The sequence below is a fragment of the Chlorocebus sabaeus genome, chromosome 11 (assembly GCF_047675955.1).
Source record: "Chlorocebus sabaeus isolate Y175 chromosome 11, mChlSab1.0.hap1, whole genome shotgun sequence".
Taxonomy (NCBI): Eukaryota; Metazoa; Chordata; class Mammalia; order Primates; family Cercopithecidae; genus Chlorocebus; species Chlorocebus sabaeus.
This window is the reverse complement of record NC_132914.1, coordinates 78,265,267-78,281,898: the sequence shown is the minus strand read 5'-3', so window position 1 is coordinate 78,281,898 and position 16,632 is coordinate 78,265,267. Positions and strand designations below refer to the sequence as shown.

Below are 16,632 nucleotides of genomic sequence, written 5' to 3'. Positions count from 1 at the left end.
TCTCCAGTTTCAATTTTCTTTCGTGATAGAATGCCAGATTCCAGGTCTCAGGGAGGTCCTGGCGCCCAAAAAGTTACCAGGGATGGGGGATCGGGTTGGCACAGAAGTCACTCACCAACTGGTAGAGGGCGAGTGTTTGTTCTCCAGCGTTTTGGTCCAGGGCTTGTACCAGCTGATCTGCTCGGCAGCTTTACCCCAGAACCTCTCGGGATCAGTCACCGAGGCTGTGAAGTGGGTCTTGTACTCGCTGCCACTGCCGGAGGACAGCGCCCTGCAGCCCCGACCTCCAAGACCGCCCCGCGGGCCCGGGGCCACTAAAGCCCTGAGGGCCGCACCGGCTCCCCGGGCCGGAGAGGACCCGGGCAAGGTCCCTCCGAGCCCCCCGGCGCCGGTGACTTTACGACATTGCAGCCAAGAGGGTTTCATCTCCGTCGGCCACCCGCGGTCCCCGAGTGTGCGACAAATGGGACTCTTGCAACTTCCTGGGGCCTGAGGGAAGCGAATAGGAGGCGGGGGCAAATTCCGAAGTGAGCCCGGAGCCCAGAAGTTTGGAAACCACACTAGAGTCGCCGGGAAAAACCGACCTGGAGCGACCGGAGAAGCAACAGGCTAAAGTGGGGGCCCCGGGACAGGGGTGTCACAGCGCAGTTGCAACAGGTTAGTTGCGCCGCTGCACGAAATCCAAACCTCTGCACGAACTTCCAACCTCCGGAAAAATCGCGCTTAAACTCCAGAACGTCCTCCCGATTTCAACACACAAGTACTCTTAGGAGGAGGCCAACGGCCCAACTCTTTCAATTTTCAGTCCATCAAGTTGTACATGGCTGGTTTAATCTTTGGAAGGTCGTTGGTGGAGGTGGCATCGCCTCTGACCTGCAAGAAACCAGCAACCCGGTGAGTTGCGGCAAGGCTCCTGATTGTTATTTATTTATTTATTTTTAAAAATCAGCTCAGTCCCTGGTTACTGAAAACACAAGCGGCTCCAGGGCAGAGATTGCTCCGGGATTTCCTGACCACTGAGAGGGTAGGAGGAGTGGAAGGAGGTTGTGCCAGACAAATTGGGAAGTGCTTCTTGGGGTGATTGACAGGCCACAGGGAAGGTAATCCCACTGGGATGCGGATTCACCTGCTGACCAGACTCCACGTGGGATCCAGACAGAGAGTAGATAGGACTTGTTGCATTGCCTCCCTTCTAATTTGCCTGCTTGGAGTTTCTGTGGCTTTTTTTTCTAATGAGAAAACAAAACAAACAAACAAACAAACAAAAAACAAAATAGGAACTAAGTAAAGATGAATCAAAAGAGGAAACTGGGAAAATGTAAAAAGAAAGGTGGTATGTATTACCATTTAGGTTTAACATTCTTCAAGCTCCACTATTATTCATGCTTTACCAAGATTCAGATGCAATCTTTTGCCTTAATATTACGCCAAACACATTCTGTCTTGGTGTGACAGTATTTGCAGTTTTAAATGTAAAGATATGTATTTCTAAATCTGAGGTGAGAAATAGTGACATGCCCCTGACCTTGGGAAGGATCATAATTTGAGAAGCTGTAAACAAATGATTCTGCAGGAAAAGAATAATGTGGAGATACACGCTAAACAGAACAGAGGTAAGTCTAATGCAAAACAGAGAATATTTCTTTAAATAACCACCTCCCTTTTCACTGAGAGGCAAGGCACTAGACTTTTCCCCGACATCTGCAGTCTACTTTAGTCCTTCCAAAGGTCTCAAATCAAGTAATGTCTGATGGCCAAAGACACAGTCACCATTTAAATTCAGAGAAAGTTACAAAGCCATTTAACCTCTTGGTCCTCTCCAGAACGAGAGATTTAGGTATTGCACCTAGTATGTGTTCACATTGTGCTGGGCACTTCAAACAAATGTTAGCTCCAGTAATTCTCATAAGAGTACCAAGAAGTGGGAACCATAATCACCTGTTTACAAATGGAGCTAGTATAGAGATAGATTGACTTGCCCAAGGCCACGCAGCTAGCAAGTGAAACAGTCAGGATTCAAACTTTATGGATGCCCAGTACTTCAAAAGCCCAGATGCTTTGAATTACAGATGTGCTGTGACACAATTTACTGACACCTCAAGGTGTCGGGCCAGGGGAAAACCCACTCTAGTCCTGTCACTCACTCCGGCATACTGTGCAAATATGATCATTTTATCTCTGTGCCATGACTTGAACAAGGAGGGGAATCTGACTCCAAAGTCCACGATTTTAATTCCAGGCTGAGTATCTTCTACTTTTTAAAAAAGATCTTAGAATTCCAATAAAATATGACAAATTGAATAGCCACATTCATTCTTCTCCTTAAAGAAACTCCACTGAAAGAGAATCAAAGAGGGTGGTGGTCATGGTAAAAAAAAAAAAAAAAAAAAAAAACCTACAAGGATAAAGAGAACAGGAGAAGAGAAGAAACCAAATGAAAGAACAGAAAGAAGATGAATCTGCAGAATATGACTTAAAAGTGGGAGGAGGAGCTTGTGGAGGAGAAAATGGATTTTCCTAAGGAGAATCCATTTTCTCCTTAGGAACCTGGAATGTCTCAAGTTTTGGAGGTGCTGGGTTTCTCTGAAGGTTCAGAAGGAAGTATGAAGTTTAGAGCTTAAAAACAGAGAACTGATTACAAGATCATCTGAGGCAAAGTTAGATCCCCGTATCTCCAGATTAAACCACTTTTTCTGGACCCATCAGTGTACCATTTTTTCTTTTGAAAGTAATTGTGTACAATAGATTGTTACTGTAAGCTCCATTTCAGGCTGAAGGGAGAGCGTAAGTGTAGACACAATCCAGCAAATGAAGCGGGTCTGGTTTGAAGAGCATTCAGTGTACAGGTAGAGCAAGCAAGGCTAGTGGAACTAGAAGACTGTATTGGAACTAGCCAGAGAGCTGAGTGTAAATAGTGTCAAATGCAAGTCAGTACCTAATGATAAACTATTAGCCTTTAAATTAAGACACCAAGAGCCTGTTGATTCATTAAGCATATGAAAAGCTTAAAATCATGAGCCATGAAGTCTCAGGTTGAATCTTATTACAGCACTGCCACTTATTAGGTGTGAAAATTTGGAAAGTTAATTAAGTTTTCTGAACTGCAGTTTCTGCATCTGTAACTTGAAGCTGATAATCTTACTTTACAGGATTGTTGCAAGGTTCAAATATGTGTAAACTGCTTAGCATTGGGTCAGAAGCAAGCCAAGCTAATTCAGGACAGCAGCCAAGCCTGGGAACAACCAACTAATCTAAAAATTCAAGCCTGAAAATTAACGTACCTAAAATGAAACAATCAGAACATTTGAAAAGAAATAATTTTAATTTAAGCATGCGTATAAATTCTGTATTATTTCAAAAAATAAAATTATATTTTTAATTAATTTGAGGAACAGGGTAATCACAATCTTTTCAATGGTTAAGTATGCTAAAACTCCAGCTTATTAATGCATAGTATTTATTCCATTGTATGTAATAATGGTATAATTAATATGCTATTCAGGATGGCATTTTAAAACATTGTAAGCAGATATATTGACAAAATTATTTGAGAGAGGCATTCTAGCAAATGGAAAAAGCAAAATAATGGAGAGAGTGCAGAGAAAGAAGATCAGAGAGAATAAAAAGGTGTGGAAATTTGCTCAAGAAAGAATGAAGAGAGGGGAGAAAACTGAGGTCAGAATACTTAATGCCTGCCAAGGCAGGCGGATCTCCTGAGGTCCAGAGTTCAAGACCAGCCTGGCCAACATGGTGAAACCCCATCTCTACTAAAAATACAAAAATTAGCCAGGTGTGGTGGCGCAGTCCTGTAATCCCAGCTACTCAGGAGGTTGAAGCAGAAGAATCGCTCAAACCCGGGAGGCGGAGGTTGCAGTGAGCGGAGATCATGCCACTGCACTCCAGCCTGGGCCACAGAGCGAGACTCCATCTCAAAAAAAAAAAAAAAAAAAAAAGAATACTAACGCCTAAGGAAAAAATGCTGAACTACTAAAGAAGAACAGAGTGGAATTATAATTAAAAGAGATAAGGATCCTATAAACCAATTTTTCCCACTTTGGAATCTTTACCAGGTTTGGTCATCACTAGCAGAGGTTAACCTTTTTACCAGAGAGAGAGAGAAAGAGAAAGTAGTTAAATTGTACACAATTTTAAAATAATGCATTCTCCTGACCACGAAATGTATATTTTCACCTAAATATTTTAAGAGCCAAATGTCTAACTACAAGTATTAGAGCTACTAAAATGTTGGATTGTGGCCAGGTGTGGTGGTTCACACCTGTAATCCCAGCACTTTGGGAGGCCAAGGCGGGTAGATTACAAGTTCAGGAGTTCAAAACCAGCCTGGCCAATATGGTGAAACCCTGTGTCTACTAAAAATACAAAAATTAGCCAGGCATAGTGCTGCGCCCCTGTAGTCCCTGCTACTCAGGAGGCTGAGGAAGAAGAATCGCTTGAACCTGGGAAGCAGAGGTTGCAGTGAACTGAGATCTTGCCACTGCACTCCAGCCTGGGCAACAGAGCAAGACTTCATTGCAAAAAATGAAAAAACATTTGCTTGTAACTTCCATGCTTCTGGTTTCTCGAATATTTTGAAAACTTAGCAAGTATATGAGAAGGGGTTTACATAAAGTACTTCATCTCTGCAGCAGGGCTGAGCTGAAGTTTGCCCCTGAAGAAACACTGCAAGTTTATTATGAGTTAGCAAAGGGTTTCTGAAAAGCATACTGATTTTCAGGGCTTAAAAAATAATTTTTAAATGTCTCAAATGAAATCGTACATAGTAATAAAATTGTAAACTCCTATTTTGAAACTTTATTTTTATTCCCAAATGGTAACTGCAGAAGAAGAAAAAGAAGAAGAAGAAGAAGACGACAGATGAAAGAATAGTTTTAAAACACTAACATTCCAATAGATGGGAAGGTATTCTACAACTCCAGTTCATTCTAGCAGCCAAATATCCTCCACTAATCTTATTTTTATTTCTGAGAAAACAAAACAACTGAAAGTTATTTCTAATTAAAAAAACATATTAGCCAGGCACAGTGACTCATGCCTGTAATCCCAGCATTTTGGGAGGCTGAGGCGGGCAGATCACCTGAGGTCAGGAGTTCAAAGCCAGCCTGTCCAACATGGAGAAACCCTGTCTTCACTAAAAATACACAATTAGCCAGGTGTGGTGGTGCATGCCTGCAATCCCAGCTACTCGGGAGGCTGAGACAGGAAAATTACTTGAACCAGGGAGGTGGATGTTGCCGTGAGCCGAGATCACACCATTGCACCCCAGCCTGGGCAACAAGAGCAAAACTCCATCTCAAAAAAAAACAAAAAACAAACAAAAAAAACATATCTAGTTACTTCTATTTGAGAAAAACCTGAAGGGAACAAGGCAGGCAAATATTTTCAATAAAAATTACTAATATTTTAATCAAATCACCCAAATCCTTAAAAGGTGATTTTAATATTTCTGCAGAGAAAATTCCAAAAGAATTATCCTGTTTCTGTGTCTGTTTCATATTCCTAACTAATACCACTGTGGGGTACTCAAATACTGGCAATATTACTTTAAATATATAAGAAATTATCTCATTATCATGGTAACATTTTATGACAAGAAAAAGAAATACACTTTGTTATAGTATTTTTCATAAAGTGTAGTTGATTGCCTAACAATTTAGGTTGCCAATTTATATGTGTGTGTGTGTATCTGTGTGTGTGTGTGTGTGTGTATGTGTGTGTGTATGTGTTTAGGGTAGGATGGGAAAGTATGAAATTAAACTAGAAAATTAAACTTAAGGCCAGTTCACCACAAGAACTGCTCTTATGTAACAAGGAAGTGGCAATCATTTTTAGATCTCAAAGACAATACAAAGATTTCAACTGAAGTACTGTTTCATACTGAAAGAAATAGGAGAAAGAAATGACTTAATTTTGGTAGATCATGAAGCCAGATGTTTCACTTATTTATTGGATATACTATGGAAAAGAAAACTAAAAGATATGACTATGTGCTGAATATTGGGATGATTTTAATGCAACCTAGCCAAAATTTAGCTATGCAATATCTCTCTGGTCCTATTTTCCACACCTCCAAACCTACTATTATACTATGCCCTTGGTAACTAGAGAATGGCATGATGAAAACAATTAAAAAGTACAGTGAGCTATTTGGACACCTTTCTCCAACCTTTATGTTGAAGGCTGGTCTGCTTAGATGACTCTTCTGGTAGCTTTATATTTTGGTTGTTGATAAAATTTCCTGCCTTTTCTGAGAATTGAGCAACCAAATATTTACAACTGACTTAGGACACATGCTTTAAAAAGAGAAATTTGTAAATTGTATCAAGAGATTTAGAGTATGTTCAGAATTTCCAGTGAAGACATAAATTTCAATTGACATCTCTTTATTCGCTTGCACTTGCCTTTTTTTTTTTTTTTTTTTTTTTTTTGACGGAGTCTCACTCTGTCACCCAGGCTGGAGTGCAGTGGCACGATCTCAGCTCACTGCAACCTCCGCCTCCCAGGTTCAAGTGATTCTCCCACCTCAGTCTCCTGAGTATCTAGGATTACAGATGCGCACTACCACACCTGGCTAATTTTTGTATTTTTAGTAGAGACAAGGTTTCACCTCATTGGCCAGGCTGATCTTGAACTCCAGATCTCAGGTGATCTGCCCGCCTCAGCCTCCCAAAATGCTGGGATTACAGGCATGAGCCACCGCACCCAGCCCACTTGCATTTTTAAAACTTCAGATACTACTACACTGTGGTGTGAATATAAGTTTCTTTCTTTACACGTATGTGCTTATAACTCTACGCAGATATAGAGTTTGTCTATAGCATTATACGGTTTATTCCCATTGGAACTGTTATCAGCCATTATAAGCCAACTCTTTACATCAGAAAGAGCAAGAAAACTGTTATTTGTTTTGTAATTTTATTTTTTGTCATTTCTTGGTATTGTTATTTTATAACTATGAATTTCAAGTGATATTAATGGGCTCTGCTAGGCTATTTCTGAGCCAGTCTCATTTGTGCTTTTTTTATTTCTTTTTTAACATCTCTCAAGTCCATTCTGACCAATTCTCCAGTGAGCTTATGTAATGGCCTTTTCCATATGTCATTTTTTAAATTTTTGAGTTACTTTTTTATTGTATATTTTTGTGAATGCAGGAAATATATTCCACAGAAATGTACTATGTCATTTCCAAAGAGGTCTTTTGGGCTAAAGCTGAAAAACCAATATTCAAATACATGAAGTATGCAATACAATGTGAAAAGCCAAATGAGATGAAAACAGATGTAATTTTTCCCTCCATATTCCCAGTGTCAATTCTTATTATTGTATTAGAACTCAGTACAAAAGAATGAAACTCGCACATACTGAAACCCATGTGTGAGATCACAAATGGATATTAACCAATATTTTCTCCAAATTTACTTAAAATTATAGATTTCCAGACTTGTTCTTCCTAACAGAAAAGTCAGATAATCATGACCTCAATTTTCACTACATTTTCGGTCTTTGCTCATATGTCACTTTGTCTCTGAGACATTCCTGGATTCCTCTATTTAAAACTGCACCCACTGTACATCATGACTCAATTACCCTGAGCCCAGGTTTCTCACTCCCTCTTTTCTGCATTACAGTTCACTATTATATATGCTACTTATTTACTAACTTGCTTGTTAGTTGACTCCCCCTTGTAAGTTATAATTAGTACTATAATTCATTTGTTCAAAAATTCAAGGTGCATTAGGACTTTTTATTTTATTTTTATAGGTTTAGGGGGTACAAGTGTCATTTTGTTACATGGATAGATTGCCTAATGGCAAAGTCTGTGCTTTCAGTGTAACCATCACCCAAATAGTGTATATCATACCCATTGAGTAATTTCTCACCTTACTACCACCACCAACTCCCTCTCACCCTTCCAAGTCTCCAGTGTCTATTACTCTACTCTGTGTGTCAGTATACACATTAGTTAGTGTGAAAATGTGGTATTTGAATTTCTGTTTCCGAGTTGTTTCACTTAAGATAATGTTTCCAGTTCCATCCATGTTACACAAAATACATAACTTCCTTCTTTTTCATGACTGAGTAGTATTCCATTACACACACACACACACACAGTCACCCTTCCTTTGTCCAGTCATCCACTCATGGACATTATGCTTGATTCCATATCTTTGCTATTGTGAATAGTGTTGTAATAAACACATGGATGCGGGTATCTTTTTGATACAGTGATTTTTTTTCCTTTGGGAATATAAGCAGTAGTGCGATTGCTGGATCAAATGGTAGTTCTACTTGTAGTTCTTTGGGAAATCACCATACTGTGTTCCAGACAGATTGTACTATTTATATTACCACCAATAGTGTATAAGTGTTCCCTTTTCTCCATATCCTTGTCAACATCTGTCATTTATATTTCCTTTTTAATAATAGTCATTCTGACTAGTGTAAGATGGCATCTCATTGTGGTTTTAATTGGCATTTCTCTGATGATTAGTGATGTTGAGCACTTTTTTTCATATGCTTGTTGGTCATTTGTATCTCCTCTTTCACACAACATATGTTCATTTCTTTTGCCCACTCTTTAATGGGGCTATTTATATCTTGTTTTTTTGTTGTGTGGAGTTGTTTGAGTTCCTTATAGATTCTGGTTATTAGTCCTCTTTTAGTTGCATAGTTTGAAAATATTTTCTCCCATTCAACAGGTTGTCTATTTGCTCTGTTGATTCTTTATTTTAATGTACAGAAACTTTTTAGTTTAATTAAGTCCCATTTGTCTATTTTTATTTTTGTTGCATTTGCTTTTGGGTCTTGGTCATGAATTCTTTGCTTAGGCCAATGTCCAGAAAAATTTTCCTGGGAATTCTTCTCGTATTTTTATAGTTATAATTTCAGGTCTTACATTTAAGTTTTTAGTTTATCTTGAGTTAATTTTTGTGTATGGTGAGAGAAAGAGATCCAGTTTCATTCTTCCGCATATGGCTTTCCAATTTTCCTAGCACCATTTATTCAATAGAGTAAGCTTTTCCTAGTGTGTGTTTTGTCAAGTTTGTCAAACATCAGTGGGATGTAGGTATGTGGTTTTATTTATAGGTTCTCTATTCATTCTACTGATGTATGTGTCTGATTTTATACCAGTATCATGCTGTTTTGCTTACTACACCCTTGTAGTATAATTTGAAGTCAGTAATGTGATGCCTTCAGCTTTATTCTTTTTGCTTAGGAATGCTTTGGCTATTTGGACTCCTTTCTGGTTCCATATGAATTTTAGGATTTTTTTTTTAATTTTTGTGAAAAATGACATTAATATTTTGATAGGATTTTCATTGAATTTGTAGATTGCTTTGGTTAATATAGTCATTTTAACAATATTGATTCTTCCTATCCATGAGCATGGGATGGTTTTCCATTCATGTCATCTATAGTTTCTTTCATTAGTGTTTTGTAGTTTTCCTTGTGGAGATCTTTCATCCACTGATTAAATATATTGCAAGGTATTATATTCTTCCTGTTTTTTAGCTTCTTTCCCACTATTTTAAATAGTCAGCATTCATTTTTACAATTCTCTATATTTAATTTTCATTCATCATTTCCAATACAGGAGGAATAATTGTTTAAAGACTTTTAGAGTGTTCAGATCAAATTTGTTGTATGTATTTTTGCTAATTTGACTCCACAAAGTGCATTAAAATCTTTCGCTTTGTGTGTAAGCATTGGGTGTGTACATAAAGATGATAAAACTTTTTCAATAAATTAAAGAATGTCCACTTTGTACAACTATATTTGTGAAAGATAAAATTTCTCAAGATCTCAGCTCTTCAGGTGACTACATATGTGGTGGTGATTCATAACAGTTTTTTATCGATCTTGCCAAAAGACTTATGTTGTCTGTTGTAGTATTTCAAACACCAAAGTTATAAACTTGGGTGCACACAATTCCCAACCATATTGGCATGCATTTATACACTTTGCTTTTTAATTTATTTCCTTATGAATACGGTTCATCTTCTTATAACTGTTGTACCTGTGCAACTGTTGTTAGTACATCTTAGTGTTTATGCTTGCAAAAAAATGTGTTATTATGTTTTATTGCTTAAAGCAGCTTATAACGTGTTCTGTAGGTTTTAACGCATTTCTTAAATAAATATTTCTCTAAAAATAAAAACAAATATCTTTAAAACATATTTTAAAATTTTTTTTCAGAATCATATTTTCAGGATTTAACATTTGTAATGATAAATTTCTGGATTATATATTTCAGGATTTTGATTGGCTCATATCTGTAAACTACAAAACTAAAACTTACTATCCTATAAAAGAGTTAATGCAATATTCAAATTGATTAACCTAAGGAATTGGTTATTAACTGATTCATGTATGTTATCTGGAAATAATTCAATAGTCCTAGTATGCTTGAAGTTTTGCTCCTGATGTTAGGTTTCAGAATTGTCTGTTTTTGTGATTTTCTACCTATGAAAGATTCAGTCTGTTAGATATGATCCTGTCCTGAATGACTTCCGTCAATCCTTTCAGATGTTGAATACCTTCCTTTATCTTCACCTGCTCCCAGACTCTTCTTAGTCTCTGCTTGGATATTTGCCCAAATGATTAACTCAGTGTATGATGTTCATTCATTCAGGTAGTCTCCTTAACAAATAGTTATTGAATGTCAGCTCTATGTCAAGTATTGTATTAGTCCGTTCCCATACTGCTATAAAGAACTGCCAGAGACTGGGTAATTTATAAAGGAAAGAGGCTTAATTGACTTAAAGTGCAGCATGGCTGGGGAGACCTCAGGAAACTTGCTGATATCATGGAAGAAGGTGAAGGGGAAGCAAGGCACCTTCTTCACAAGGCAGCAGGAGGAAATGCCGAGTGGAAGGGAAGAGCCCTTTATAAAACCATCAGATCTCATGAGAACTCACTCACTATCATGAGAATAACATGAGAAAAAGCACCCCATGATTTAATTATCTCCACCTGGTCTCTCCCTTGACATGTGGGCATTATGAGGATTATGAGATTATGAGATTACAATTCAAGATGAGATTTGAGTGGGAACACAAAGCCTAGCCGTATCACGTATATATGAATACAAAGGTAGAGAGAACAGACAGTTTTTTGCCAGATATCATGATATTTATCTTCAAATGGTCAGATATAGAAAATAAAGAACTAGCACACCATAATACAGTAAATAAATATTATTCTAAATAAGGATGTGTGGACTAAGATGAAAATAAAACAAAGTGACAATCAAATCAGTGACTTCTGTAAGGAGGTGATATTTAAATTAAGATGTGAATTATAGGAAGAAATCAGCCATGAAAATATCTAGGAGAAGAGCACTTTAGATAGAGGGATGAAGGGACCAGTAAGGGCAAGGTCTGTGTGGTGGGAACAAGCTTGGCACACATGGGAGCTGGAAATAAACAAGTGATGTTGGAGCATATTGTGGTTGTGACATGCAGTCTGACAGATAGAAGAGTTGATTATGAAGACTTTACATACTATGGAAAGAAGTTTAGATTTTACAAGAAATTCAGTTAAGAGCGATTGGATGGATTTCAAGAAAATAAGAGATATTATCTTATTTATACTTGTAATGTTTTGCGGTTCTGACCCTCCTTATTATAATCTTTACCAAAACCATTTGCTACTGATTCTGACTCTTGTGACCAACATCTCCAAAACAGAGATAACTGCACCTTTAATCTCCATTTTAATTTCATGGAACTTCAGTACTGGATCCCCCCTTAGTTCAAGTTCAGGAAGCCCTTTCTTCTAGAATCTTTATTTCATTAATAGTTTTACCTGTGGGCTAAACAGGCACTTAATTTCTAACCATTCATAGTCTTTGCTCATTTCCTTTTGAATTCTACTTTTGGGAAGTATCTACCAACAATGACAATACAACTTTAACATCTCAAGCCCCATTTTGAACTTTTTAAGGAGTGGGTTGGGTCCTATACAAACATCTACCAACAATGACGATAAAACTTTAACATCTCACACTCCATTTTGAACTTTTTAGGAGCGGGTTGAGTCATATACAAACCCAAACAGTTTTAATGTGGTCAAATAATACCAACTGTCTCTCATTGACTGTCACAACAGGTAATTATTTTCCAAACTGGAGAAGAGTCAATGGCTATTCTAGACCCAGGGCATGGAGCCTGCCTAAGAAAGATCTTAGTCGCTTATTAAAGATCTCTCTCTCTCTCTCTCTCTCTCTCCTCCTCCTCCCTTCCAAAATATAGCTTCCTTATAATATCATCAAGACCATGTATTTCCCATGTAAATTATCTGCAGTAGGGAAACATTAAACAGAAACAAAGAGGAGCATTCCAAGATGGCTGAATAGGAACAGCTCTGGTCTGCAGCTCCCAGTGTGACTGATGTAGAAGATGGGTGATTTCTGCATTTCTAACTGAGATACCTGGTTCATCTCACTGGGACTTGTTGGACAGTCGCTGTAGCCCATGGAGGGCAAGCTGAAGCAGGGTGGGGAGGGACATTGCCTCACCCTCTACACACTGCTTTAAATGTGTATACACTTTGGGAGGCTGAAAATACACTGATTTTCAGGGGTTAAAAAAAGCCAAAGTGCAAGGGGTTGGGGGACTTCCCTTTCCTAGCCAAGAGAAGTTGTCACAGACTACCTGGAGAAACAGGACACTTCCGCCCAAATATGTTGCTTTTCCCAAGGTCTTAGCAACTGGCAGACAAGGTGATTCTCTCCCCTGCCTGGTTTGGTGGCTCCCACGCCCATGTCTGAGATAGATCTGAAAGACAGCAGCCTGGCTGGGGCAGGGACATCTGCCATTGCTGAGTCTTGAGTAGGTAAACAAAGTGGCCAGGAAGCTCAAACTGGGTGGAGCCCACCACAGTTCAACAAGGCCTACTGCCTCTAGACTGCACCTCTGTGGGCAGGGCATAGCTGAACAAAAGGCAGTAGACAACTTCTGCAGACTTAAAGGTCTTTGTCTGACAGTTCTGAAGAGAGCAGGGATTCTCCCAGCATGGGGTTTTTACCAAGAACGGACAGACTGATTCCTCAAGTGGGTCCCTGACCCCTGTGTAGCCTAACTGGGAGACACCTCCCAGTAGGGGCCCACAGACACCTCATACAGGTGGCTGCCCTCTGGGACGAAGCTTCCAGAGGAAGGATCAGGCAGTAATATTTGCTGTTCTGCAACCTCCACTGGTGACACCCAGGCAAACGGTCTGGAGTGGAACTCCAGCAAACTCCAACAGACCTGCAGCTGAAGGGCCTGACTGACTGTTAGAAGGAAAACTAACAATCAGAAAGGAATAGCATCAACATTAACAAAAAGGTCATCTACACCAAAAGCTCATCTGTAGGTCACCAACATCAAAGACCAAAGGTAGATAAAACCACAAAGATGGGGAGAAACCAGAGCAGAAAAGCTGAACATTCTAAAAATCAGAGTGCCTCTTCTCCAAAGGATCATAGCTCCTCGTCAACAATGGAACAAAGTCGGATGGAGAATGACTTTGACAAGTTGATAGAACTAGGCTTCAGAAGGTTGATAATAACAAACTGCTCCAAGCTAAAGGAGGATGTTAGAACCCATTGCAGGGAAGCTAAAAACCTTGAAAAAAGATTAGATGAATGATTAACTAGAATAAACAGTGTAGAGAAGACCTTAAATGACCTGATGGAGCTGAAAACCATAGCACAAGAATGTCATGACACATGCACAAGCTTCAATAGCCAATTTGATCAACTGGAAGAAAGGGTATCGGTGATTGAAGATCAAATGAATGAAATGAAGTAAGAAGAGAAGTTTAGAGAAAAAAGAGTAAAAAGAAATGAACAAATCCTCCAAGAAATATGGGACTATGTGAAAAGACCAAATCTACATTTGATTGGTGTACCTGAAAGTAATGGGGAGGATGGAACCAAGTTGGAAAACACTCTTCAGGATATCATCCAGGAGAACTTCCCCAACCTAGTAAGGCAGGCCAACATTCAAATTCAGGAAATACAGATAACACCACAAAGTTATTCCTCAAGAAGAGCAACCCCAAGACACATAATTGTCAGATTCACCAGGGTTGAAATGAAGGAAAAAGTGTTAAGGGCAGACAGAGAGAAAGGTCGAGTTACCCACAAAGGGAAGCCCATCAGACTAGCAGCGGATCTCTCAGCAGAAACTCTACAAGCCAGAAGACAGTGGGGGACAATATTCAACATTCTTGCAGAAAAGAATTTTCAAACCAGATTTTGTCACCACCAGGCCTGCCTTACAAGAGCACCTGAAGGAAGCATTAAACATGGAAAGGAATAACTGGTACCAGCCACTGCAAAAACAGGCCAAATTGTAAAGACCATTGATGCTATGAAGAAACTGCATCAATTAAGGGACAAAATACCAATAAAAATCATAATCACAGGATCAAATTTATACATAACAATATTAATCTTAAATGTAAATGGGCTAAACGCCCCAATTAAAAGACACAGACTGACAAATTGGATAAAGAGTCAAGACCCATCAATGTGCTGTATTCAGGAGACCCATCTCACGTGCAAAGACGCACACAGACTCAAAATAAAGGGATGGAGAAAGATCTACCAAGCAAATGGAAAGCAAAAAAAGCAGGGGTTGCAATTCTAGTCTCTGATAAAACAGACTTTAAACCAACAAAGATCAAGAGAGACAAAGAAGGCCATTACATAATGGTAAAGGGATCAATTCAACAAGAAGAGCTAACTATCCTAAATATATATGCACCCAATACAGGAGAACCCAGATTCATAAAGCAAGTCATCAGAGACCTACAAAGAGGCTTAGACTCCCACACAATAATGATGGGAGACTTTAACACCCCAATGTCAACATTAGACAGATGAATGAGACAGAAGTTTAACTAGGATATCCAAGACCTGAACTCAGCTCTGCAACAAGCAGACCTAATAGACATCTACAGAACTCTCTACCCCAGATCAATAAAATATACATTCTTCTCAGAACCACATCACACTTATTCTAAAATTCACCACATAATTGGAAGTAAAGTACTCCTCAGCAAATGTAAAAGAACAGAGATCACAGTAACTGTCTCTCAGACCACAGTGAACTCAGGATTTAAAAACTCACTCAAAACTGCACAACTACATGAAAACTGAACAACTCATTCCTGAATGACTACTGAGTAAATAACGAAATGAAGGCAGAAATAAAGATATTCTTTGAAACCAATGAGAACAAAGACACAATGTACCAGAATCTCTGGGACAAATTTAAAGCAGTGTATAGAGGGAAATTTATAGCACTAAATGCCAAAAAGACAAAGCAGGAAAGATCTAAAATCGACACCCTAACAACACAATTAAAACAACTAGAGAAGCAAGAGCAAACACATTCAAAAGCTAGCAGAAGACAAGAAAAAAAAAAATCAGAGCAAAACTGAAAGAGACAGAAACACAAAAAACCCTTCAAAAAAATCAATGAATCTAGGAGCTGTTTTTTTGAAAAGATCAACAAAATTGATAGACTGCTAGCAAGACTAATAAGGAAAGAGAGAAGAATCAAATAGTTGCAATAAAAAATGGTAAAGGGGATATCACTACTGATCCCACAGAAATACAAATTACCATCAGAGAATACTATAAACACCTGTACACAAATAAACTAGAAAATCTAGAAGAAATGGATAAATTCCTGGACACATGGACCCTCCCAAGACCAAACCAGGAAGAAGTTGAATCTCTGAATAGACCAATAACAGACTCTGCAGTTGAGGCAATAATTAATAGCCTACCAACAAAAAAAGTCCAGGACCAGATGGATTCACAGCCGAATTCTACCAGAGGTACAAAGAGGAGCTGGGACCATTCCTTCTGAAACTATTCCAGTCAATAGATATGAGGGAATCCTCCCTAATTCATTTTATGAGGACATCATCATCCTGATACCAAAGCCTGGAAGAAACACAACAAAAAAAAGACAATTTTAGACCAATATCCCTGATGAACATTGATGCAAAAATTCTCAGTAAAATACTGGAAAACTGAATCCAGCAGCACATCAAAAAGCTTATCCACCATGATCAAGTTGGCTTCATCCCTGGGATGCAAGGCTGGTTCGACATACACAAATCAATAAACGTTATTCATCACATAAACAGAGCCAACAACAAAAAACAAATGATTATCTCAATAGATGAAGAAAAGTTCTTCAACAAAATTCAACAGCCCTTCATGCTAAAATCTCTCAATAAACTAGGTATTGATGGAACGTATTTCAAAATAATAAGAGCTATTTATTACAAACCAACAGCCAATATCATACTAAATGGGCAAAAACTTGAAGCATTCCCCTTGAAAACTGACTCAAGACAGGGATGCCCTCTCTCACCACTTCTGTTCAACATATATAGTGTTGGAAGTTCTGGCTAGGGCAATCAGGCAAGAGAAAGAAATCAAGGGTATTCAATTAGGAAAAGAGTAAGTCAAATTGTCCCTGTTTGCAGATGCCATGATTGTATATTTAGAAAACGCCATCATCTCAGCCCAAAATCTCCTTAAGCTGATAAGCAACTTCAGCAAAGTCTTAGGATACAAAATCAATGTGCAAAAAACACAAGCAT

At 38.5% G+C, this 16,632-nt stretch overlaps 1 protein-coding gene across 1 annotated transcript in view; it reads right to left on the bottom strand.

The window, feature by feature from the left end:
• Nucleotides 1-859, bottom strand: part of ACSS3 (acyl-CoA synthetase short chain family member 3) — a 181,992-nt gene extending 181,133 nt beyond the window's left edge. Inside the window, exon 1 of the mRNA XM_008004125.3 lies at nt 116-859. Coding sequence (XP_008002316.2) covers nt 116-426 — 311 coding nt within the window. The 5' untranslated portion in view covers nt 427-859. The remainder of the gene's footprint in view (nt 1-115) is intronic.
• Nucleotides 860-16,632: the final 15,773 nt, after the last annotated feature.